The sequence below is a fragment of the Triturus cristatus genome, chromosome 7, assembly GCF_964204655.1.
Source record: "Triturus cristatus chromosome 7, aTriCri1.1, whole genome shotgun sequence".
Lineage (NCBI taxonomy): Eukaryota > Metazoa > Chordata > Amphibia > Caudata > Salamandridae > Triturus > Triturus cristatus.
Window position 1 is genome coordinate 1,550,988,618 of NC_140590.1, and position 25,713 is coordinate 1,551,014,330.

Sequence of the window (25,713 nt, forward strand, 5' to 3'; positions counted from 1 at the left end):
TCTAAAACATCATATTAATATTTAGTTGGTCATCGACCAATTTCGTGGTCTTTTTTGTAATTTCAAGGTTGTTCCCTTTTAAGGGTCCGCGCTATCAACTTGCCTGATTTCTCACTCTGTCTGTGTAAGGAACAGTGCTTAATTTAAAAGAAAGTGCCAGGACCCTCGTCATGAGGCCACTGCTGATTGCGTCACCCATTGCTCCTGCTAGCACAGCCAATGCCAGTCCCAACACAACTATTAACCATCACACTCAGACAAGTGTGACAATTCGGACTACTGCAGGCCCCCAAAGCTTTAAGAATGGCTTGGGCAGCAATTATTGTTTTTTTTAATGCAAGCTGAATTAATAAACAACTTTTGGTGTGCTCATCTTTAACTCGGACAAACCACGTCAACACGTGGCAGACTGTCTGAATTGCTGGTGCTGAGCACCGGAAACCACTGGCTCAATTTAAGCACTGGTAAGGTAGGTGTTCTAGTCTGATTTACTTCAATTCTGTCTAGCCTGCTTATGCCCACATCTGCATTATTTTACCCTCACTGATTGATCCCCATGCCACCAATGAGAAGGTCTAGTTAAGTCATTTTGTTTTCATGCTGGTTCATTGTGTTAAACAGTGCTTTAGATATGCCCGTTGTCAATGGAATATATCCTCCTCATCTACAGTTTCTAAATCGCCATCATGCCCCACACATGGGTGCAGTTTCATCTTACAGCAGTTACAGGTTTGTTACTTTGGGATCATTGCAGCATGAGGGGTTGCGACTAGTGTAAACTTCAGTGACAAGAGAACCGATCATACCCAACACCCAAGTACTCCAAGCTGGTCACCTGCATCAGTTGCCAAAATAATATCCGATCTGATGAACATTCTGCATTTAGGGGGTGATTGAATAAGAACATAATTTGCAGGGGTGGGGTGTGATCTCCATTGGTATCATATGGGAGCACTACCTCAAGGAACACCCTAGCACTGGCATTAGGGAGATGATATAATAGACTATGGAGTGGGGTGGAGTTCTTATTTCGTGGATCACACACATTTAAACCCCTCCCCGATTGCACATGTTGTATGTAAATGCTTGCATAACTCATACTTACTGGTGAACAACGGTAAGGTCCTATGTAATCGAGGTGTACATATTTGAGGCCCAGACCTTCATTTCTAGCTTAACATTAAGCTGCGCAAAGCTTCCTGCATCAACTTTATTCCCAAACAGTGCTCTGAAATGGATCCCAGGGAGGCACCAATTTTAGCACCAGTAGAGGCTGCTAGGTACCATAAATGGTGAGGCAGCGGGAGTGGGAGTTTGATTAAAATAGATCACTTACCTGTGTACCGCTGCTGCCTCTCTTTCGTCCTATTCTGTTCCTGACTCCTCGCAGCACACAGGCTCTCAGACTCCCCTAAGCCAATCACAACGCTGATGTCATGGTGGTAATAGTGTAGTTCCCGGGACTGTTCTCCACCCAGCTGTGCAACTCAGCTGGGTGGAGAAATGCTTAATGCGCATGACTGTTTGGCCGTGCTAAGAATGCCTGCCAAACCATCATGTGCACCTATGGTGTCCCAATCACACCACCCTCTGCTCGACGCTCCTATCTATCAGGATAGCACAGCCCTGCCTGGCTCAGTACTGAAAAATAAAATGATAATAACATTGTGTTATCATTTTCTTTTTTCGTTTTTGCACTACTCGGAGATCAGTGGAGCGACGCTGCTCTGCCTTGACGGTGGAGCCGCCACTGAGTAGCACCCTTCAGGAGCATGCTGTTTGTGTTGCTGACTTCTGACGCATTTGTTTGGCTATAACAAGCTTTCAGCCGGAAATAGGCAAGACTCTCCTGGAAAATTTTTGCATTCACACTTTTTCCTTTATAGGAAGGAGATCAAACTGTGCCACTCCTCAGTCCTTGCTCATTCAAAGCTATCCCTTCCTGTTATATTTTCTCATTCCAACCTGTCAGGATCCCTACTGCAATGCTCCTGGAAGATGTACTTCACACCTATATCCAACCCAGTTCAGCATTTAAAACTCAAACTAGTCTGTAATTTCATGATCGGTGCACCACTACCTAATTTATCCAGAGGTGCATAAATAAGAAGTAGAACTTTTATCAATGCTTACTGTAGGAAAGTAGGATCAGCTTTCATGGTCAGCCCCACTTTTTTGCTGGTATCATTAGGTTTTATTGACTAGTCTGACTGGGATACTGCTAATCAGGACCCCAGGCTAAAATTGTACATGATGATTACTTGGGTAACCCCCAGATTGGCTACAGAAGTACCCTTGTAAGTCCCTAGTATATGGTACTAAGGTACGCAGGGCATAGGTACATCAGGGGACCCCCATGGGCTGAAGCATGCATTATGCTACCCACAGGAGACCACTCAGATTGTTACTACAAGCCTGCCATTGCAACCTCTGGAAACTGGTGCTTGCACCACTTATGACAAATATATGTTTTCTTATATCTGAGGTCACTGCACTTAACCTATAAGTCACCCCTAAGGCAAACCTTTCAATCCTGAAGGCAGGGTGCTCAGTTATAAGTGTGAGGGTGCACTTGCACAGGACAACCCTCGGAGTCCATTCTCCTGGGTTGTAAGTGCATCACCCATTTCGATACATAGAGTGGCCATGTGTCATTACACAATGTCTGTCTCAAACTGACTGTAACAAACCTCGTTGTGTTTGGTATCAAACATGTTGAAATCATACCTCAACACCATATACGGTGTTGGAGGCATGATGCCATGCACTGTAAAGCTCATCTGGGAGGCCCTCAGTTCTCCCGGTACCAGTTTTCTGGACCCAGATAGCAAACTTTGGCTTAGTGTATTGGGACAGGGTGGAGGTGCTTGCCAGCACCACTAGACTGCTTTGAAGGGCACATTTGGTGCCCTCCTTGCATGCTCCAGTTTAAACCACTTCAGAGAGCCGTAAGCTCCTGCTTTGGCTCGAAACTGGACAACGGACATGGGAGTATCCTCCCCACTGTTCAGGCCCTCCTATGGGAGGGCCCCTTGAATCGTCCCAACCCTGTCCTTAGGGTACATAAGGGCTTACCTGTAGGTGGGTCCCTAGATTTGTTGTGGGACAAGTTTCAGATCCAAAACCACTTCAACTGTCTCGGCACTTTGGACTTCACTTTGGGAACTGAGACTGCAACTGGGAAGACTCCTGCTCCTGATCTCGTCATCCTGCCAGTATTCTGCAATGTCTTTGCCTGTGCTCCATACAGGTTCCTCACAAGGCTTGTGGACATCCAAGGCACCCAAAGGAATCTCAGTTGGAGTGAAGCAGTCACTCCCCTGCAGGCACCACAACAAAGCTGACCAGTCTGCTGTTGCTGAGCTCCTATGGACTCCAAAAAGTCCAGCAACACAGGTGGTGGTTCAGCAACTCCCTCAAGTCCTGCACTGTCTTCACAGCAAGTTTAAAGCCAGTATCCCTTGTCGGAACCGCTGGAGCAGCACCCCTGTGCACCGCGTCCACATGCTGTTGCCAAGGCTTTATGACTCCTCCAGGGATCTTTGGGCTCCAAGAAGCTCCAGCCTCAAGCATCTCCAGCAGCCAAGATCTTCGCCTGCACCGCATCCTCTGCACCGTGGGCCTTCATCCTTTGATGAGCTGCTCGAGGTCCCCTTGCGACTCCTGTGCCTCCAGCCTGTGGGTCCTCTCGAAGATCTTCTTTGGTTTCAATGGGCTCACCTGCTGGCTCGGAGTCTACTCTGACTTACCTGCTCGTGGTTAGTCACTTGGACCTTGCTGGTCCCGACACCGCACCTTTTTTTCGAAGACTACGTTGAGTGCCGTTACCAAGGCTTGTTGATGCCCCTGCTGGACACTGACCCACTGGCTCTTCACATCCGACGTGGTACAGCTTGTGAACGGCTCCTGGTCTTCAACAGAGTCGCCTGGTCCACACAGCTGCAACTTAAAGGGCACCATCAACTCTCCTGCATCCCTGACATCGGGGGCATTCGTCTTACGTGCCTCCCGGTCACTCCTGAGTGACATAGACTCTGTCCCCTCTGCTTGCAGGTACCTCTTATCTTGAATCCACCTTTGGGTTCTACCGGACTCTTTCGTCTCCTTCACCAGCGGCATCTTCTCTGAAGTCCTCCATTGTGGTCTACGGCGGTTTCCGATGTCACTTCCCACCTATGCACCCGGCTTCCCTGGGGTAGGTATCCTGGGGTATCCAAGGGTGGAGTGAACTCCAACCTTCCATCTTCCACTGGGTTTCCCTAGTATCTGCTGGGAAAGGTCTGTCTTTAAAACTGCAACCGCGTCTTACCCATTGACTTACATTGAGTTTGCGGTCGTGTTCCCATACTGCACATGGCCTCCGTTGGGTTCCTAGATACTCACCTTGGGTGGTTCCTTTGGTCCCCAACTCTTCTACGTCTTCTGGGTCCAGTCTCGACTTGGGTCGTGGTTCACATTCCACTATTTTAGTATATGGTTTGGTATCCCCCTGGAGACCACTGTGTATTTGTGTTACTTACGTATTCTTTTTTCAAAGTATTTGTGTGTATTGTGGTTATATCTCCGGGTAGGAGATATTGCAAAGTGTCAGTAAGTGTTTATAATGATGCATATTTTTAGAACTACACTGTGTGGTTCTTTTTCACTTAAACTACACCATAAGATTAAGTACTGGTAAGACAAGCTGCTTTACACTCCTTCTGGACTAAGACTGAAGACTGCTCTCCACAGCTACCACTTAGAGAGCTTTCTAAGGTTGTCTGAGACCACAAAAATAACCATAAGGTTTGTCTGGATTAGTGCAGGGAGCTACATCTACATAAGTGAACACCTATACTAAGCCAGCCTCCTACACTTGTACAATACCGGAGTTAAAATGCCCAGGGAATCTGACCTAAACGGCAGGGTCCAAAGAGAACGCTCACACAGTAGCACATCTATGTGTTTTGTATTTATACAACTATAATTGCTTGGAGCCTGGTTAGGAGTACCTTGCTTCACTCCCAAGTGCAGGGCCCAATGTGCAGGTACTTGTCTCAACCCCTCCATCCCATGGACACCTCACCCTCCTACACCTGAACCCCCTCCCCCCGATGCCCATGCGCGAAGTGGGTGGCTATAGAGCCAGCTTCTAATCCTCCTTGGGAGTGAACCCCTATCGTGCATAGCAATTTTGGATGTGCCTGGTGTGGGATTGGCCTCACTGGCTGTATCTAACTCACCCATACACCGTCCCCTTTGCTGGCGGCCAATTTGACCAGCACCCGCTTTCCGCAGCAAGGCCCTGTATGGTGCATAACTTTCCGCCATATGCATTTCTCACTCGAGTCCTGGGGGATCCTGGCAACCTTAAAAAAATAAAATGTAATAAATTAGCTTTTAAATTTGGACCTTGAGGGGCGGGAAGGGTTTGGCCACTCTGTTCCCCCCTACCCTGACCCTTTATACTTTGTTTTAATTTACAGAACACGTGGACTGACTACCTGTCTTGTAATGGTGGCCGCAGCATTTTTTCTTTGTTACAGTCAGCCAGTCAGAGCGTGAGGGGAGTGAAGTGGCCGGCGGGTGGGAAAAAAACACCCTCGATGAATCTGATCCCTCTGTTATTTGAAGTTGCTTGGTGGCTATGCTTTCACAGACACAACTGTCCACATATCAATACATTTTTAACAAAACTTTCTCTGAAACTACTTAACAGATTTACCCCAAATCATAAAGACATGCTTTCTGGGGAAGGCTCTTGCTTTCTGCCAAATTTGGTGTAATTTCGTTCAGCCGTTTTGGCTGTAGTTTTGTTCAACATCCCTATGGAAATTGCATGTGGAAATGTAATTTTGAAACCCACTCTTTTTCTCTGCCCCTGCTAAGCGGGTCATCCTGAAACTTTCCAGGAAGGAGCTGAGGTGAATGACAGGTTGTTTTTTGGGTGTTTTCAGGAACGTTTTGTGAAGATATGTCAAATGAAGCCAAAGTTATTAGCAGTACAAAAAATCAATTTCCTACAGTAACTGTAGTTTCCTAACAATAGCTACAGAGTGGCGACCACTGCTACGTTATATATATTTGTGTATGTACCGAGAGCGAGAGAGACGCACACATCGTCTGAGGGTATTAGAATCACTATTAGTCCAATAGTTACTATTAAGCAAGCTATTTTGGTGCAGTAATTAAATAATTATGGCACCAGTGTATGGTGCTCAAATGTCAAAATCTAAGCCATTTGCGGCCACCTTTTCTTGGCCTGCTGTGATTCGCTCTCATAAAAAGGCTTGCTTTCAAGACCGTATTTTTGTAAGCAGTTGAACAATGGACCCATGGGGCTTTGAAAGGTCTGTGATATTTGATGCAATCCACCTGTTCTTGTCTAAAATGTCAGTCAGCTACCAGTGTATACCGCACTCAGAAAAATATTCTTTATTGATTCATAAAGATTCACACATTAACCTGAAAGCAATGTTTTTGGCAGAACACAGAGGGATGAGCATGGAAGAAGCATACTGAGTATTTACATTACCATAAGGTGTGCCTTATGTATGCAGCATGCAGGCATAGGCACACAACATATGGCAATACAGAGCTTGCACACAGACCAGCACCTACTGATGAACATAGACACCCATTTTCAGAAAGTCTAACAGACATACAGGCATTAATGCACACAAACTACTGCACATGCATCGAAGGAGGCAGGTCAACAGTCGTATATACCGCAGAGAGCACAGCGGAGAACAAGATGGTGTACATTAGTTTGCTCCTATGAAGGGAAATACTACTGGGAATTGGGAAAAATTAGGCTAATATAATGTCCTCTGATAAAAATGTGTTTCCTCCATCCCCATCACCGCGAGGGGGCAAATTTGACCGGAGCACTTCAAAAATAACTATTTGATTTTAGGTCGATCCTTGAGGATAAGCAGATAAAGATTGCTTTCGGTATGAATGACAACTCATGTAGAGCAGATATTTTCACTTCCGCCTCGTTAAGGGATGTAGGGAAGAGTTGACTTCTCCTTTTCCAGTGGAACTGGGAAATTGAACCATAGACTACATACACTAAGCCTTTGTAGGAGCCCTTGATCACACCATTACTCACAAAATCATCCCTTGAGCCTAGTAGGCGAGCTAGTTGTCAGCTTCCCCTGAGTAAACCCTTATTATTGAAAGTTATCACTAAGAAAGCCCCTATACATTGTCAGAGGTATATAGACTTTGAAGATGTTGCAATATTGGCAGTCTATTTTTAGGCAGGAGAGTTGTACAGAGACAGCAGTTTAGGATGGCCAAACCAGTATCATGACCTGAAGTCCTGGGTAGAGGTCACCTTGTACCGCTGACGTTGCTGAATCTCTCCATGGCTTTCAAAACTCTCAACACACAATATACCACTGGATAATATGAGAGCACTTGTGAGAGGGTCAGAGATAGCAGTTCCATGATAGAAATTTGTTCTGGTTTTTGTAGGAGTATATCCGTTGTTACCAACCTGAGGACTTCTGCATCTTCCACTGTTCAGCATTTATATGTGGTCTTTTCATGACGTCCTTCTAGATAATAAAGTAGTTTTTGAAGAACACACTGATGACACCCAAATGTTGATCAGGAGTGGCCCTTACAGGTAAGAGTGGTGGTGCCAGGTTGGGGGGGGGGGGGATTTGACAGAAAACCACGAGGCGAAATTAAGTTAATTATTTTTCCCTTGTCGCCGTCTGTCGAAATCACCCCCCCCAGCTCTTACCTGCCCGTGCCGCGGCTGGTGGTGATCCATTGAACTAAAGATCTAGAGCAAGGCTGGGTTGTGATTAATAAGACCTTCAAGCTCATACAACCTTAAGTGAATGGCAATGAAGAGACCGTGTCTATATTGGCGGGGTAGACTTCACCTTAGAAAAACAGCAAAGTATAAGATCCACTGAGCCGGTCTACTCGTTTGTACAATCAGCCACTACCAGTCTTGTTATATTGGAATTAATGTTGGAGTGGGGATGGGGGTTTAAGGAAAGGAATGTGACCTATGAAAAGAATAATGGGACCTGAATAATTCTACCATATGTGTTCACATTTTAGGCGTTATAAGACTTTATTATGAAACTTGATGTTTTATGCTTTCTAGTGATAAAGTGCGTTTTAGTGTTTCTGGAACTCCGTGTTTTTGATTTCATATTATTAGTAAACCAAGTTATTTTATTTAAATGCATACAATAGTGTGCTAAAGCGTATTCCTATTACTGTGATGTCATATTTTGTGTCCCTAAGCATGTTGTATGTGTTATGCATCACTGCTATTTTTATTGCTTCAATAATTTGTCTTCTGGCACTGTAAATACCAAGAACTATGGATCTGACTTGCTGTCTCGATTGGAGTTTATGCACCCTTAACTCTGTGTTCCTTTCTCAGATGAGTCAGTGCACCGGATTATACAGGAAAAGTACACCATAATCAGTGCAGTCCTGAACTCTAATGTTCCCGCATGTGCTCAGGATTGTGTGTTAGTGAGAGACTGGCCATAATTTCAAACCAATTTAAAAGAAGGTGGACTGGCCTCTGTTTGGCCCTTCAACCGGGTACAGTGAGTTACAGTTCCTGTCTCAAGGGAGATGTCTATGGAGTCCCTGGGACCTCCATGTCCCCCTCCCTAGGGACCCCCTCAGGGAAGCACCAATTGAACCCCATCTCTATGTAGTGCCGAAACAGTGGGACTCCTGGTGGGCACAGATTTGATTCCCAGGGGTCTTCTAAGGAAGAGTGAAAGCTCTTGTTTCGTTTCAAAACTTTATTCGGTTAATGTTAGATAAACCATAACAGCCTCCTATCAGTACGTGAAAAAGTTCAGTAAAAACATACATCTCACAAGATAACACCAATTCATAAAATCACAAATAAATATAAAAACTAGATTTGATATGAATTCATTAAAATATTTCTAATAAAACAACATACATAATGGGGCGGGCTCTGGGTCTCATAACAAGTTCATCGGGCACATTGATTGATTTAATTTCCTGAGTCGTCCAACGAATCTCTAATAAGGAGCACCTTAGAAAGAAACAAAGCAACCCTGTAATTCACGGTCGCATCCCCGAGATCGTACATATACTTAAAAGCCACATGATGATGACTAATTCTTTCTTGTAAAAAGAGAGGTTTGAGATCCGTTTTCCTGGCAGTTAAGTAAAACTTACAAAAAATGCTGAGTGCTGGGTTGCCTGCTCCGGCCAATTGTCACAAGGACATTTGGCGTTGCCAAGCCGGTGACTAAAATGGCCGCCTGGCTCTGAAGCTCCATCCGGCTCTCCAGCTTCCCAGCGTGTTCCTGAAGCCAGCGCCGACATCGCTCCGCAAACGCGATGTGAGGGATATCGGAAGGGAAGCTAATCCCTCTGATGCAAGAACGGATCCGCTGGGTGCCCGGGAACAGCCGCTACGGAGGCGGGAGGACCTCGCGGTGCAGCCGATCAGCCGTGGGCTCCACGCTCTGTCTCCTTCCCAGCGTGCAAGGCCCGAACCGCCCGGGACTGACCTAGACTGCCTCCGTTGCCGGTGAGAGCCTCTGCGCTCCCTCCCTTTGCCGACTTCCTCACGGCCCTTATCAACTGCCTCCGGCCGCAGGGACAAACATCGCTACCGGCAGCGTTGCCGATTCCTGCGACACACGCGTGGCCTGCGGGGGGAGGGAAGCGTAATGGAACGACGCGCGGCCTCACCTTTGCTGGCCGATTGAAGTGCATCTACCACCACATGCGCACATAGAGACGAGCATAAAAACGGGCTGTGGCGGAAAGAGGAGCGACGTGCTCCAAGCGCACGTGCAGCTGATGACGATGGTTCGAGGACGACATCATTTCCGCCCCAGTTTGCTGCCTTTGTATCAATCCGCTGGCCAAGACTTCGCACCCTCCATTTCAGCGGGAGCCAACTCCTTTGTAGGCCCCCGTCCTGCCACGCAGTGGGCTCTTGGAACTTGCACCCGTACACAGGGCTCACAAGACTAAGCCTCATCTCCGCACCATCTGCCCCGTTCTACTACGCCTGTTCTCCCCTGAGGTATATGGAGTCTGCCTTTGACCAGATGCCGTGACAGCCTGGTCACCAACAGCAGGAGTGAGGAGTTCCCTCTTTTTCCTCTAGTTTCAAGCTACTGGGGTGGTGCCTCTTCCACCCCCCCCCCCACCCCCCCCCCTCCCCCGGCCCACACCACCGCCGCGCCGACTGGGCACCTGCTTAACCCATGCTTGCCTGGCGGCTCACGCAGCGAGGCGGGAGTGATCGAACACGTCGGCAATACCCGCTGAGGGACCTGGTGGGTCACGGCAACATCGCTCTGCGTGGCATGGGCCGCAAAGACCCAAAGCAAAGAACTCTTCCATTTGAGAAGCTCGCGGACACTACCCCAGCACAAGATCCAGCCATGGATGGCCACATAATTAGCAGGTCTGGCCGGCTGCTTGGGATGTGGAAACTCCTGCTGACACTTGTGAACTTTTGCGCCCTAACTAGCCCCCGCTGCACGATGCTGTGTGCGCGGCAAAGGGTGCGGCCTGCTTTGCCAGTCCTGCCCTGCGCTGCTCGTCTCTGCTCTACGACCTTTCTTCCTCCTACCCCTTTACCCTATCCTCTTACCCTTCCTTGCTCCATTAACCTTGTCCCCTATGTTCTTTAAATGCTTTTCGTGATACTTATGCAACTTGTCACTGTTGTAAAATTGTAACATTAGTGTTCCTCATGTAAAACGCTCGCTCCTATCCCCTCTCCCCCGAATCTTTCCCCTTACCTGCTACACCGCCTAGCCCCTGGCCTTTGTGCCCTTTGACTAAGCACTCCTTCTCCCCTTGTTGGGGAAAGATCCAATATTTATACTCTGGAGTCTCAGCGAACCCGCTGAGAGAGCCCACAGTGCCAAGGGAGCCACTCACAACTGAGGTATGGTATGGCCCCCCTTGCAAAAGCACTCCCTCTCCCCTTTTTGGGGGAAGGATCCAGTATGTAGACCTTGGAGTCTCAGAGACCCCTCTGAGAGAGTCCACTGCGTAAAGGGAGCCTCTCTCAACAGAGATGGGGAAATGATACCACTTCCCCTATCATCACAGCTTACTGGACTTTGGACGCAGCTTTGACTCGTCTTCCGGTTTGTGTCCCCATCGCCCCCCCCTCTTTCCACACTGTGTCTCGCCCCGCCCCTCCTCTTTCCCTCCTTCATTCTCTGTCTACTTCCCCTGCTCTTTACCTTACTGCTTTTTCCCTTACGTATATGTGCTTATTGTTTATCTCGACCTTACAAGTAACTATGTTGCCATGCTCTAATAACTGTGTAACCTTTGTAACGATGTAACCTCCAACTATGATCTTGTACTCATGTAAAGCGCTCTGATACCTCCGGGTCTAGCCAGCGCTATATAAAACCTTTATAATACATTTTTTTTTAAAAATGAGTAATGGACCCCCACCCTTCATTTCATGGAAATCCGCTCATACAATGAAAAATAAGAGGGAAAAAGCAAGTTAAAATGTACCTATGCTAAACATTATTAGTTATCCTAAGATGCAAATTACAACCTGACTGGCCATTCAATACGGTATAATGACCCATTGACATCTTATGGAGATCTATTTAGACCCTTTTCTCATGACCGACCCTGAACATGTACTCTTTTAGATCGCTTTTAGAATAACTGGTGATTTCCTCAGGGTATACCCAGAGATCCCTTTCTGTATGTCTCGTGCCCAGCAAGGCCTGTGTGATGTGCCGTAACCCGGGGATTTTGTTAATCTTATCCAGGCCCATGCAGTCCTTAACAAGCATTTGCAATGCAATTGGTCTCGCATTACTGAAAGTTTGAGCTATTGGTGTTTAAAACAATAATGCAACACCAATAGCTCAAACTTTCAGTAATGAGAGATCTATTGCATTGCAAATGCTTTTTTGTGTGAGATGGCCTTGGAGGTGGCAGCCGACCCTTCCCTGGCTCCACCAGTAAACAAGGCCTTTGACAAGAAACACCCGGGTGAAGAGAAGGCAGCAGTGACCACACCCCCAAAGACTATTCAAGCTTAGGCTCAACAGACTTTGGTACAGTTGTTTGCCACGTTGACTTGGCCAGAAAGACCTCCCCCCCCCCCACCCCCCCCCCCCCCCCCCCTGGCACATTCTGAAGGCCCAATGACTTCAAGCGCAAAGGTTTTCAGGGAACTAGAAAGAGAGAAACACTAAAGGCCAACAGCAGGCTACCGGCCTTTCAGATAAACACATATACTCTTTACAGCAATCATAAACACATACGAGAAAGGAAGGCAAATTAGTCAATATTGTGTTTATTCTGATGATATTTTCGTATTTCATCCATCCCCAATTCTTTTAAACAATGAATCGAGATATTCTTGTATCTAGTTGCTGACATATGTTTCACTTTAACAAGGCTTCTCAGTTCTTGGAGTGATGCATCTATTAGTTAAGATCCCTGATAAGTATGAACCTCCATTTTAATGCGTCTCTTCCCGTATTCGGACCAAACTCATTTGGGTCTTTAGTTAAAATTAAGACTTTGTGTCAGAACATTTATATAAATCCGCCAATTGCCCTTAACTCAATATAACGTGAGGTTCAACTCTTTCTGATTTCAGGCGCTGCGATGCACTTTTATGCTTTTTTGCCAACAAATCGCTGGCTGCTCGACGCATATAACTTTTTCTGTTATTTGAAATCCTTCCATATAACATTATGCACTGAAGCACAATTGTTTTGCCGTAGAACGGATGATCAAATAATATACTCTTCCTTAGCGCGTTACTTCCGGTCTGCATGGCTTATTTTGAGGAAGAGCTGATGCGGATGCCATCCAATGCAAACAATATGTACCATGTGAGATTATTATTGCATTATCAATTGCACATGTTGATGCTAAAGGCACTCTATTTTAAAATGTCTAGGTTGTGCATGATTTTCAGTAGTCTATAATTCATGTTTTTACAGTTCTGTTTTATGCTGAGACGATGTATTTACAGCCTTGACCCCATCCACTTTGAACTCAGCAACAACTATATGGGAGTAAAGGGCTAGGCCGTGTCACAGGGTGAAGGGGAGAGCAGCTTAGTGGCGCCAGAAACCAACACCCTGCCACCTAATATCAACTCGGCCAACCGACGTAGGTAGCTGCTTCCTCTTCCGGTTCACGCAGCACTCAACCAACCCTTTGCAGCTAGTCCATTGTGCATCCGGTTTGGCGTTGGCCGAGAGGAAATAGCTGAGCAGTATCGTCATCAGCTGCCCACCAAAACTTACAGCTTTTGTGCAAGAACAGAGTTTGCAAAATACAGACCACTCTAGGGGCGCCCCTGCTACACGACAGGACGAAACCCACTTCTCACCCAAGTTCCTCAAGACTAACAGTTATGTGAACTTGACCATATATTTCACCCGCCTGTCATATGATCTGCTATGGCATTCTAGGCCTTACAAAAGCCCCAAGCTCACTGGCTGTCCAGGGGCATTACCTGTGTTAGCTGAGCAAAGTCCCTTCTACAGACTGAACAATCCAACTGAACGGAGAGAGCAATTCACGTGACAGGGATCAAGACATACAAAATACCAGTCAAAAATTATGCCAAAAATGTATAAACGTAAATTGTGTACTTAAAGCCGTCGCGTGCGGAACTTAATATAACCGTGGCACTTCAGAATAATTAACTACATTCAGCTTTTCTAAGGATGGTCGCATTCTATAAACTGTCTTAACTATGCTCCAGGAGTTTTGCCAACTTGGTACTTGAATGGCAATATATTGTCAATGAGGATACATTTTCAAAAGACTCCTGTGTGCATACACTGCCTTTCATAATTTTAAGGGTGACGACATTAATACCACTAAGATAGCAAGTGACATAAAAAGCTACTGGGATTTTGGAAGCCTATTTACTACAAATGTGTCTACCAATAGCCAAGCACAGAGAAATGAAACTCGTCAATTAAAAATAACAGAAACTAAAGGACATCAAATGACAAAAGAAACAACAGGAATCGGCTGCAAATGCTACCAGGGAGTCACCACAAAACGACTATTTTGGAGAATCGGATGAATGACAGGGTAAATTGCAACAGTTTGTGCTGGTACAAAACACAGACCAAGACATCTGTGCAGGGACGTTTGTTTCAGGGTCTTCTTGTTTACTGCCTGATGTTCCTTAAATTTGGCCGCCTGTCAACCCAAAATATTACGTCCTTCTTGCACACCATTCATCCACACTAAATTCTGAGCACACCAACCGTTCTAGCTAGCATCTTCCTTTTAAAAGACGCATGCTGGGAATTGTTGTTTTAGCTCACTTCCACTGAAAAAACTAGACTGATGCACCATAAGCCAGTGATTTTCCTCCCTTTTCAAGCCAGAAGGATCATGGTCCAGGCGCTTATCCTCTCTCGCCTCGACTACGGCAACGTTCTTTATCTGGGTGCCCCTCATTCAACCATCAATAAGCTCCAGATTGTTCAAAATTGCGCTGCACGCCTCCTCTTGCAGACCATGCGGCGGCAGTCGGCAAAACCTACCATCAAGGCCTTACACTGGCTGCCGATCAAAGCGAGGATTCAGTTTAAAGCCATGTGCCTTGCCCAGAAAGCTTTCTGGAAGACTGGCCCTTCCATCACCCCATCTTTAATCATTCCCTACCAACCTAGAAGTGTCCTCCGTTCCACCGCTGCCTCCCTCTCTCTTCCCCCCAGAATAAAGAGAGCTAGAAGTGGTGGCGGTCCTTCACATTCAATGCATCAACTCTTTGGAACACTCTCCCTCTTTCCCTTCGACAGGAACCCAATCTGCTTATCTTCCGGAGGCTCTAACATGCATCTCACCGGTTCTGGCTGTGCTGTCCGTAGCGCTGGGCGGCCTCAGGGTAGCCATCGCGCTTTATAAATTTCATTTCATTCATTCATTTAATTTCATTTCATTCATTCATTTGTTGGCGCACAGAGCTTGTTCCTGATCACATCTGATAACCACGAGGAGGCACCGAGCCAGGCAACAGGTGGGTGCCACGGTATCACAAGGGGATCGGACCAAGGGCGCAAAGAGAAATAAAACGCAATCATTCAAGACGCGGTTTGAGAAAAAAAGCAACAGCTTGGGGTGAGATTCCTGTTAAGGACATTTTGCAAGGAAGATATCGATTACCTCTCATGAGACGCTGTGGTGGGTTTTAGGAATAAGCTGCTAAACAGAATACAACGTCATTGGCCACTAAGTCCTTTCGTGGCTTGACAAAGTGAGGATCAAGTAATGTCCAAAAGTCAAGGGTGTTCGGCAGGAACCCTTGTTTACCTGGGAGCTTCGAGGCTGTAGCCGGCGTTTCTCCAGCACAGGATCTGCAGTCAGGCATCCTAACAGATTCGAGCCCCCAGCTCCTCTGCGGGAGCAGCGCAGTCACGTATTGCCATCTCTGTCTGCCGAGGAAATTTAAAGGTGCAGCGCTCCGCTCTGTCCACCACCACGTACACTCTGGCAAACTCTTGTGCAAGGAAAACTCAACAATATGATAAGGCCCGAAGGCGTGGGTGGGGGCTGAGGGTTCTCTGCCAAACAATAGACCAAGGGAAAGATCAAAATTACCAGATGTGGTACTCCTCTGAAGTATACTATACACGGCCACTTTAGAGAGGGGCCACACGGGGCCGGGGCCCCAGCTCTATTTGTCATGTCTCCCTCTCCCCCACAACAGCTGTTGAATTGAGGTGACACAGAGACCTAAAACGGACATGGTATGGTGCCTTGTCACTCACGTTAATTTGCCCAACAACCTTTGATTGCAAAGCAGTGGTATTTGCTTTAAATGTTGACATCGGACTTGGTGTGTGTGTGTGTGTATATATAGGAGCAGGAGGTGAGCCCGCGAGTGGTGCGCGCGCGCCACAGCAAGCCATGTGGTTTCAATTATCGCGCCTGTGTCTGGGCACAATAATTGAAACCACATGGCAGCAGTGCGTGTAACAGACACCAATAGGCCATGGGCAGAGCAGTGCGCCTGCCTTTGGCCAATTGCGTGCTGTCTTTGATAAAAAGACGCATGCAAAGGCCAATAGCGTGGGCCAAAAGGAAAAGCACACGCACGAGCGTGTGCGATTCCTAGGTCCGTTTTCCTACAAGAGGTCTCAAAAATGCGCGAGCAGTGCTACGCACTGCAACACTAAGCGCGAGACCTAAAAATAGATCTAGTGAATGTGGTTTCTTGTTTAGACTATACAGATCACCATCATAAAAGCGGTGTGCTTTCAAGGGTATCTGATAGAAAATCAGCACTAACCAATGAACAATGGATTCTGGCTTAGAACAGCGTACAGCTAACGGCTTCCTTAAATATTTGTTTTATGGTTTTTGGAGAGTGCCATTATCCCCCATGCACCAACTCTCCGAGCCATATACTGCAGCAGAAATTGTTCTCAGGTTATAGAGGGTTAACAGCTCTACAATGGGTTTGGAACCTAAGTTAAAGACCGGCCTAATCAGACCTTCATTGTTTCTAATCATGTTGGGTACACAGAACTCCCTGTGACAATTCCAATCAAATTTGAAGGAAAACTGAATCCCTAAAGAGGCAAAGGTATGTGTAATTTGTAGTTTCCTCCCAATAATGAGAAAAGATTTATGTTTTCCTCTTGCATGACCACAACTCATGGTGTACGTTTTTGCTATGTTAATTTTCATACCCCTACCTTCCATAAAATCTGAGAAGGAGTCTACTAAAACCTGCAGGCTGTTTGGAGTAAGTTCCAAGATGGCTGCATCATTGGTGTACAAGAGTATTGGAATTTGCCGCCTCCTAATCCTAGGGTTATCTGCGCCAGCTACCTGGAGCTTCTCTTCCACATCATTTATGTATGGGGAGAAGAGGAAGGACACCAACATGCACCCCTGCCGAACCCCTTCCTCTATACCAAAGGGTGAGTTCAATTCGCCCTGTATTCCAAAAAGGACTTTGGCTGTTAAGTTGTGCCACAAGTAGGCCAAAAGCAAGATAATCTCCTTTGGAGCCTGCTTTTTATCAAACCATTCCCAGAGTCTCCTGTGATCGAACAGGTCAAATGCACTGCTTAAGTCGATAAACCTTATGTGCATTGACTCTTCTTTGGACAAGGTATACTTCCCCATCAAGGGGATCAGGTTGAGCGATTGCTCAACCATCCCCAAACCTTTTCTAAACCCATATTGGGCATTTGAGAGGACTCCATTTAATTCTACCCACGATTCTAATCTCTCTAACAAGACACTCCCCAATAATTTGGCGGTGTAGTCGAGTAGAGAGATGGGGCAATCCTTTTTTGAAAATGGGCATAATGAGAGAAGTAGACCAAGATGGAGGTACATGGCCAGTTCCTGCCGCATTCAGGAGCTTAGTCAGAAACTAAGCCCACAAGTTTGGTTCAGACTTGTAGGTGTCCATTGAGACCCAGTTTGAACCAGGAGCCCTTCCACTATCACAGCGGTGTTCAACTTGTTTCAAATTAAGTTTCATCATCAGATTGTTAAGAGCTAGGCCATAAGGACTATGTTTAAAATGAGCCTAAGAATTCCCACCAACATCACTATACCCACAGGTTAGTTTGGACATAATAGGGAATTCCGTGATATTAAAATTGCCAACCCAGATTATATAGGAATCCTGGACAATAAAGTGGTCCAGGTCTATTTCTAATGTTTTGAGCACATCCACCTTTGTTGAATCAAAAACATTATACAAAACATTATTGGGGCTATACGTGTAGATACAAACGTTAACAGCCCCCCCCCCCCCCTCCTTTGGCATGCTGCTGTTGGAATGGATTGCAGAAGAATTAAAAGCTGCAAAGCCATCCAGATCTAGTGTGTTGGGTGCCCATGTTTCTTGTATGCATACAATGTGTACAGATTTAACATAATTTGCTCTGTCCACTGTGTCCATCATATTGGCAAAGTCAGCAGTGTTCCAGATAGTAATGATTCCCCTCTATTGTCCGTGACTGGGACTTGACTGAAGGGTTCCATTGTACTGCTGCCATCAATGTGCCGAGATTGGCAGGGGGATGAGGTTTGGTCAAAAAGTCAGTGTAGTAAGTAGACACCAAACGACGTTGGAAAGCTTGAGGAAAAGCTTTATTGATATCACAGGTGCTGCGCAGCAGCCGGCTCCATCCACAACCAAACAGCAACTGCACAACATATTCAAAGTACAGTATTCCATATTCTAAAGAGGAATACTCGCAGCCAGAACATCATGTCGTGAGCATTCTAAACATGAGGCGAATAGAGAAGACCACTACATTATCCTCCTCCTCATAAACCGAAAAAAGAAAGAAAAGAAGAGAAGTAGAACAAGAGAAGAGAAAAGCAGGAAAAAACAAAGAAAAGAAAGATGCAATCTAACGATACTTAGCAGGAAAAAAACGTTGTCGGCAACTTCTACGAAAGCCAACCATTAAAGGAAGAGGAAAGACCCTCAGCTCGACCACAGTGTGAATCTTGATTTACAGAACGTCCAGTGATTTGTACAATTCTAGAAACATTCCACCAATTCTTATGATTAACTCTAACAGCATTACTGCAAACTTTATCCACAATAAAAGGTTCCGAAAATTTTGAGCTTCTTTTTTTACTGTGAACAGGGATTTTCACATGTACTACATCACCAACAACAAATGATTGCGGAACAGATCTTTTCCTGGCATCAAAATAAGATTTCTGGCAAAATTGCGCTGGAGACACATTGTCTCTCACAAACCCATCCACATCACTCACAGAATCTATCTTTACCCATTTGACATCCATCCAGGACAAACTTTAGAACACAGTTTCCTGCCTTGCAAGAGTTCATAGGAAGATACTTTGGTAGACGAGTGAGGCGTGGTGCGATAGAACCATAACATGGATCTAAAAGCATTCTGGCCATTACACTTCTCAGCCAACGCCCACTGTACACAGTTGTTAAGAACCCTATTCATGCGTTCCACAAAACCATTTGTTTGTGGATAATAGAGCGCACTTCTGAAATGTGATATACCTCCGTGGCGTAGAAAAGATTCAAACTCCTGACTAACAAATTGTACACCATTGTCACTTACGATAGTGGAAGGAAAACCCTCACGCACAAAGATCTTTTAAAAGGTCGACCAGATTCCTAGAATTAGGTTCACTAATAAAACGTACTTCGTGCCATTTTGAATAATAATCTATGGCCACAATCGCAAATCTTGAAGGAGAAGGGAGCATATTGAAAGGACCAACCAGGTCAATGCCAGTCTTCTCCCATGGCCTATCAGGTAAATCAATGGGTTGAAGAGGAGTAGTTCTGACATCGAAACTCTTCTCAGAGTTAGAACATACCACACACTCGCCAACAAACACATCATCGTCTTTGTCCATTTGAGGCCACCAGAAATATTCACACAATCTTCTTTTGGTAAAAGTTTTACCCAAATGTTCCTCATGTGCACCCTTGATTAACCTAGCTCTAATCCCATCAGGCGGAACCAATCTATCACCACACACCAATAGACCATCCTCCACAGAAAGTTCCAATGAGACTTGAACAAAAGTCTGCAGGGAGTAGTGTGCATTCTTCTCCCTTGGCCAACCATTCTTCACGCAGTTGATAACTTCACAAAGTAACGCATCCTTGGAGAGTTCATCCCTCCATTCTGTTTCATTCACAGCACACATGTCGTCCAGCACCAGGGAAGCAACAAAACAATCGTCCATCATCATCAATGACTTCACTATCTCCCTCAACCAGATACCTGGAAAAAAATTCAGCCCTTACATTCTTGTTTTCAGGAATATACGAAACCTCAAAGTCATACTGCAATAACTTTGTTGACAAACGAGCAATCCTTGGAGTATGTTCCTTTAGTTTATCTCCTGAGAGAATAGATACCAGGGGACTGTGATCTGTGCGCAATTGGAAGTGTTTGCCCCAGATATAAGGACTAAACTTCCTTATGGCCCACCAGCACGCTAATAACTCTTTCAATAACTGCAAAATTCATTTCTGATCCACGTAGCACCCTAGAGGCATAACCCAACGTATGCTCAGTCCCGTTGATGCTCTGAGTGAGAACGGTACCTAGGCCAAGACCACTGGCATCCACAGTAATAGTGCACATTGCATTGGGGTCAAAAGGTTTGAGTACCTTAGGGCTAATTAACTGATACTTGATCCATTCAAACACCTCCTGACAACAATCATCCCAGAGAAAAGAAACATTCTACTAGAGCATGTTAGACAAAGGTTGAACTCTAGAAGCATAGTCCGGTATAAACTGTGAGTAAAACTCACACAGTCCATCAAATAACTTAAGACCAATCTTGTCTTTGGGAGCAGGACTGTCGACAATAGCTTTAACAAGACCTAGTCTCGGCTCAACACCATGCTCAGAAAGTACATGCCCCAAGTATTCCACCTTCTGCACTCTGAATACACGTTTCCTTCTTTAGGACAACACCGCCTTCTTGCAAAACATCTAGAACACAAAACATGGTTCACGGTGAGTCATGTGACTCACACGATGACACTAACACGTTGTCTTGGAAGACAACAACACCCTTTATTCCCGTAAGCATGATTGACATAATTCTTTGAAATACTGCTGTCGCAGAGGCCAACCCAAACAGCATGCGGCAGTATTGGAAAGAACCAATGGGTGAAACGAATGCAGTAAGGTGCCTAGAAGAAGGGTCCAAAACCACCTGGTTGTAAGCTAATGCCAAGTCTAACTTGCGAAACCACTTCGAACCATTGATTAACGACAACATGTCAAATCTTTGGGAGAGGATGGGAATCTATCCAAATATTTTTGTTAAGACTGCGTAAGTCAACACAAACGCGAAGTTCACCATTTTTTTTTTTTTGCGCGACGACTAAGGGGAATGCCAAAGGGACGATTCAATAGGCTCAATGTTTCCTTTCTTGCAAAGGCCGCTAAGTTCTTGTTCCAATTGATCCCTTACGCTAAACTGAACATTTCTAAGCCTGTGCTTAACAGGTATGGCGTCATCCTTGACCTTAATGACGTGAGTAAATCCTTTAACTTGTCCAAGACCCTCACCAAAAACAGAAGGCTAGCATTCTGTCAATTTATTGACAAAGTCATCTGAACGAATAATGGAAACTTAATCCCTAGTGCCTGGTCTAAGTACCATCTTCATCAATCCCTGGTAAAACAACCCAAGAATGTTTAACCCTTTTATTGCCACATACACTTTTCCAAGTATCTTTCTGCCCCCAAATTCCAGTGTGTCTTCAAAATATCCAGCCAGTTCAATGCTTCTCCCCTCGTACGAAACTGGAGATCTATCCTGAGGTTTCAAAGAGCGAGACCCCCCAAACCTCATTAAACAATTCCTGAGTTATCCTTGCCCCCGAGTCTACTAACGGGCAAATATTCTTTCCACCAATCTCAACATCAGCATATGGATCCACACACTCAGAGGTGTCACCTGTAATGGTATTCATCTTCCCCCACGACAACCATGTCTCTCAGGTCATCTTGTATGGTGCTGAAATTGTCAGGAGAGCATTCAGAGACGGACACATTCACAACGGAAGAAGAAGTGTTTGAGACATGTTTTGCATCAAATGAAGAGGAAAAACTACCCTTACCACTCGGGCATACTTTAGCAAAATGTCCCAACCTCCTGCATGTTCTGCAATCCACATTTTTAGCAGGACAAGGTCGTCCTGATTTAAAGTGACGGAAAGTACCACATTTAAAACATATATTAGACTGTTTGAAAAACTTGTTTTCAGGACGTACTGACACACTGTTTTTAACATCTTTTGCCCTTACAACAGTTACAGATTCTTCTTTCGTGGCTGTGACCTTCTCATCCAATTCCCTTACAGAAGACTTTGAAAGCTCAATGCTTTTTGCAATGCGGATTGTCTCTTCAAGGGCGGGATTACCCAAGGACAGCAGTTTCTGCTGAATGCTCTTATCTGAACATTTACAAATGTACTGGTCTCTTATTAGTTGATCCGTAAATGCCTCAAATTGACATTCTGCGCTCAACATGCGTAAAGCAGATATGACATTTTGAACATTTTCACCATGTCTCTGTTCTTGTTTGAAAACCTTATGCCTAACAAAGACAAGACTGTGCTGAACATCAAAAAGTAACTCTTAACTTCTTGACTGCCTCCACAAATTCGTCTATATCTTCATCTTCTGCACGTACTAAAGGAGGCAAATGTTTAAACACAGATCTCGCTTTGAACCCCAACGCATGCAGAAGCAGACATTTCTTTCCTTTCAGCCCTGTAGCGGGAGGCACCCATAGCACCAAGGTAGGTGATGAAAGCATCATACCATTTTTTCCATGAAATGGGAGGATCTCCAGGCAATTCAAGGAAAGGTGGAGGTGGAGAAACAGACTGCATAGTTGTTACTAAACAAGAAAAAAACAAGTTGTATGCTTAAAAAAAAAAATAATATGAAAAATACTGATGAGAAATAAAAGAGAACTATGTGTCGGTGCTGCAATTTAAACAAAACATAACGTACAGTACCTCATGATACTTTGCTTCTCAGTGGGGTAGAACATCGATCGTACATCACAGGTGGAAGTTTCTCCTGTCGATCGGGAGACCCTCAAAGGATGGCAGAGAAGGAATAAGGTCCAAACTTCTTCCGTGGGTTCGTCGCCATGAATAATATAGTAAGTAGACACCAAACGATGTTGGAAAGCTTGAGGAAAAGCTTTATTGATATCAGAGGTGCTGCGCAGAAGCCGGCTCCATCCACAACCAAACAGCAACTGCTCAACATATTCAAAGTACAGTATTTCATATTCTAAAGAGGAATTCTCGCAGCCAGAACATCATGGCGTGAGCATTCTAAACATGAGGAGAATAGAGAAGACCTCTACAGTCAGTCCTGAAGATCCAGGAGCGAAAGGGCAGCAAAACTATTCTAAATTGACAACTGGTAGGAGAAAGGGAGGTGGGCAATGGGCTCTCCGGTAGGGCTTGAATTGTGAGGGATGCTGCCCAGAGAAGTAGATTCTTTTCATAATATCCTTAGTTACTGCCTTATCCTTGAAATTAATGACTGTGCAGTCATTATTGTCTGGTTTCCGAGAGTGGCCCACCTATCCAACCCTCCGAATAAGATTGGTCTGCTTTTGCAAAAGCGCTTGTCCCTCTATTCTGCCATTAATCCAATGTACTACTTTATTCAAAAGCTGATTGTGGTCTTCCCTCACATCTTGCCTCAGGGGATCGACACCTTTTAATACCATCACATATGGGGTGGCTTGTGGAGGGAGTTGCCAAGTTTGTAGCATCAAAGACCTTAGGAATTGATTGACCATGGGTTTGGGGGGGTGGGAGTTCCTGTCTGTGGTCCTCAGTGCCATTAGAACAGTTTGATGGTCATCGCCCACAGCTGCTATGAGCACTCTGCCCCCCCATTATGGGGTAAATTGATCTCTCAGAGGCAGTATTAGCTGCTGCCCCAGGTGGGCGTGGTCCCCTTGGTGGCAGCTGATTCAAGGCTTGTTCCCCTGTGGTAGGCCCCCCTCGGAAGCGACGAACCAGAGCATCGTTCTTGTACATATGTTGTTGGCCCACATATATCTCCTCCCCGGTCAATGATTTCAGTTTTCAGAGGGTTTCTTCAATTTGAGTTAATCGTGCTAATTTGGGGCTCAAGGAAGCAGAGAACGATGCCCTTAGAAATATCCTCAACCAAAAGAGAATGTGATTCCCTGCAGGCTGCGCGTTGCCCTTGACTCTGTTTTCTCCTGTGCTATGCTCACCTAAGGGTAAGCTAGGGAAAGAAATTTTAGGTTTTGCACCTCCTTCCACTCTATTCCTTTTCCCTCATTGGGATTTCCGCGTCCTCTCCTTGCCTGAGACTTAACCTGGTGTTTGCATACCTTTCCCCCAGTCCCCTAAAGCTGGTACCGAATTGGTGCCAGAATCTACAGATGTGGGTGCAGAGTCATGAATATAATCAGTTGCACCGCATCATCATTTGGTTTGGCTTGGGCTCAGGAAGCAGGGAAAGAGGACAGTGATAACCTCCTCTTACCCAACTCAATTTCTTTATTGATCACACTTACTGCTCGCTGTAAAAAACTGTCCATGGTCATACTGGTTGTGGGAGCCGGGAGATTTGCCTTGCTCTTTCCCATGTCAAAAATACTGGTGTTGCCCTACTAATCAATGGAGAAAACTGTTTACCTTAAAACCAAGATGTTAGAGGGGTGGCGCTATATATATAGCGCAGTAGAGTCCGGCCCTTCAGCGGACTGCTGGCACTACGTATGTTGGGACCTGGAATCCCCTGGCCACACACAGAGCGTCTCGTGCAGTGCTACATAGTGTGGTAGAGTCTGGCCCATCAGCTGACTGCTGGCGCCTCCTGACACTACGGATGATGGGACATGGCCACACACAAGCTCTCATTTTTTAACATTGTACAACTTTAAAGCTTTATTTATGAATGGCGTGTGAACAAAATGATGTATAAAGGCCATGGGGATGACTGAGTCTGGCAGTGCGCATTGTACCGTTGCCTTTTTTAGACAATTGCCCTTTGAGCAGGGTCGGACTAAGACAATAAATAGTCCCCACCACCGAAATAAAACTGGCCCCGTTAGCAAAAAAGTAAAATAAGAAAAGGTTGCTTGTATTCTGGTTCAGAAAGGACCTGGGTTGGCAGTTCGGGCTGGACTGTTCCTATTGGAGCAGGGTCAAGACTGGCTTGGCAGTTCGGGCTGGACTGCTCCTATTGGAGCAGGGTCAAGACTGCGTTGCCTACAGCTGGGTCCAAACTGAGGTGGCATGGTGTGCGAAAGACGATGGGTTGGGATGCACCCGAGTGATTACCAATGGCTAAGATTAATTCAAGCAATACACCAATCATTGTTTTGTATAGTTATTGTACACAAAGAGAGAAGCCGGACTATATCAATTCTATTCATAAACACGTCCCTCCCTTCTTAAGAGTTGTTAAGCGTGACAACCTTTCATTTCTGTATGAACATATACAGTCTAATTCTTGTATTACTTTATAGTGAACGACGAAACATCGCAATCCGAAAAACCATCCTTCCTTGAATATTTTGATAAAAAAGAGAAAGAGAATCAAATGAGCAGTCCAGAAAACAGTGCATCGAGCCAGAGTCAGACATCATCCGGGTGGAAGGTACCCCAGGAGGGAGACTACGAATTTGTAAGTAGATTGAATTTCCAGACAAATTAGATTTATGGAAAATGCTCTTGAAAATGCCATCGACTTCTCTTTAAAGTGTGTGAAAGCCTTTCTTTATTGGCATAATTGTATTGTGTGAGATCTAATACAATGCGATAACTTTAACTAATGTAGCCTTCCTGTCTGCCGCAATAAGGCAAAATTGAAATCTGTCTCCAGCTTTCTGTTTGAACAGTGGTTAGCAGGCTTGATGGGAAAGCAAAGTTTGAATGACTATCACTCAAACACAAGTTTATTTGGCAACATGAAGTTGTCAAATGCATTTTGATGGTCTTGGTAACGTCACAGCTCTGTTTGTAGTCGGAAATGACCGTCTTTCCAGGCTTGCGGTTTGAGTGTCTTCATGTTTGGCCATCCTTGTGAATTAGAGTTTGCACACGAGCTGGGCTATCAGAGCATACACTGCAAGTAAACTCATATATTTGCCCTTTGTGTCAATTAAAAGCTAACGTCGAGTGCGCAGGCAGTATTTTTTGTTACCTAA

The 25,713-nt window shown here is 45.4% G+C and overlaps 1 protein-coding gene across 1 annotated transcript in view; it reads left to right on the forward strand.

Annotated features, from left to right (window-relative positions):
• The window catches only part of STK4 (serine/threonine kinase 4), a 238,879-nt gene that overhangs the window by 169,324 nt on the left and 43,842 nt on the right, over window positions 1–25,713 (forward strand). Inside the window, exon 10 of the mRNA XM_085619348.1 lies at window positions 25,033–25,190. Coding sequence (XP_085475474.1) covers window positions 25,033–25,190 — 158 coding nt within the window. The remainder of the gene's footprint in view (window positions 1–25,032; window positions 25,191–25,713) is intronic.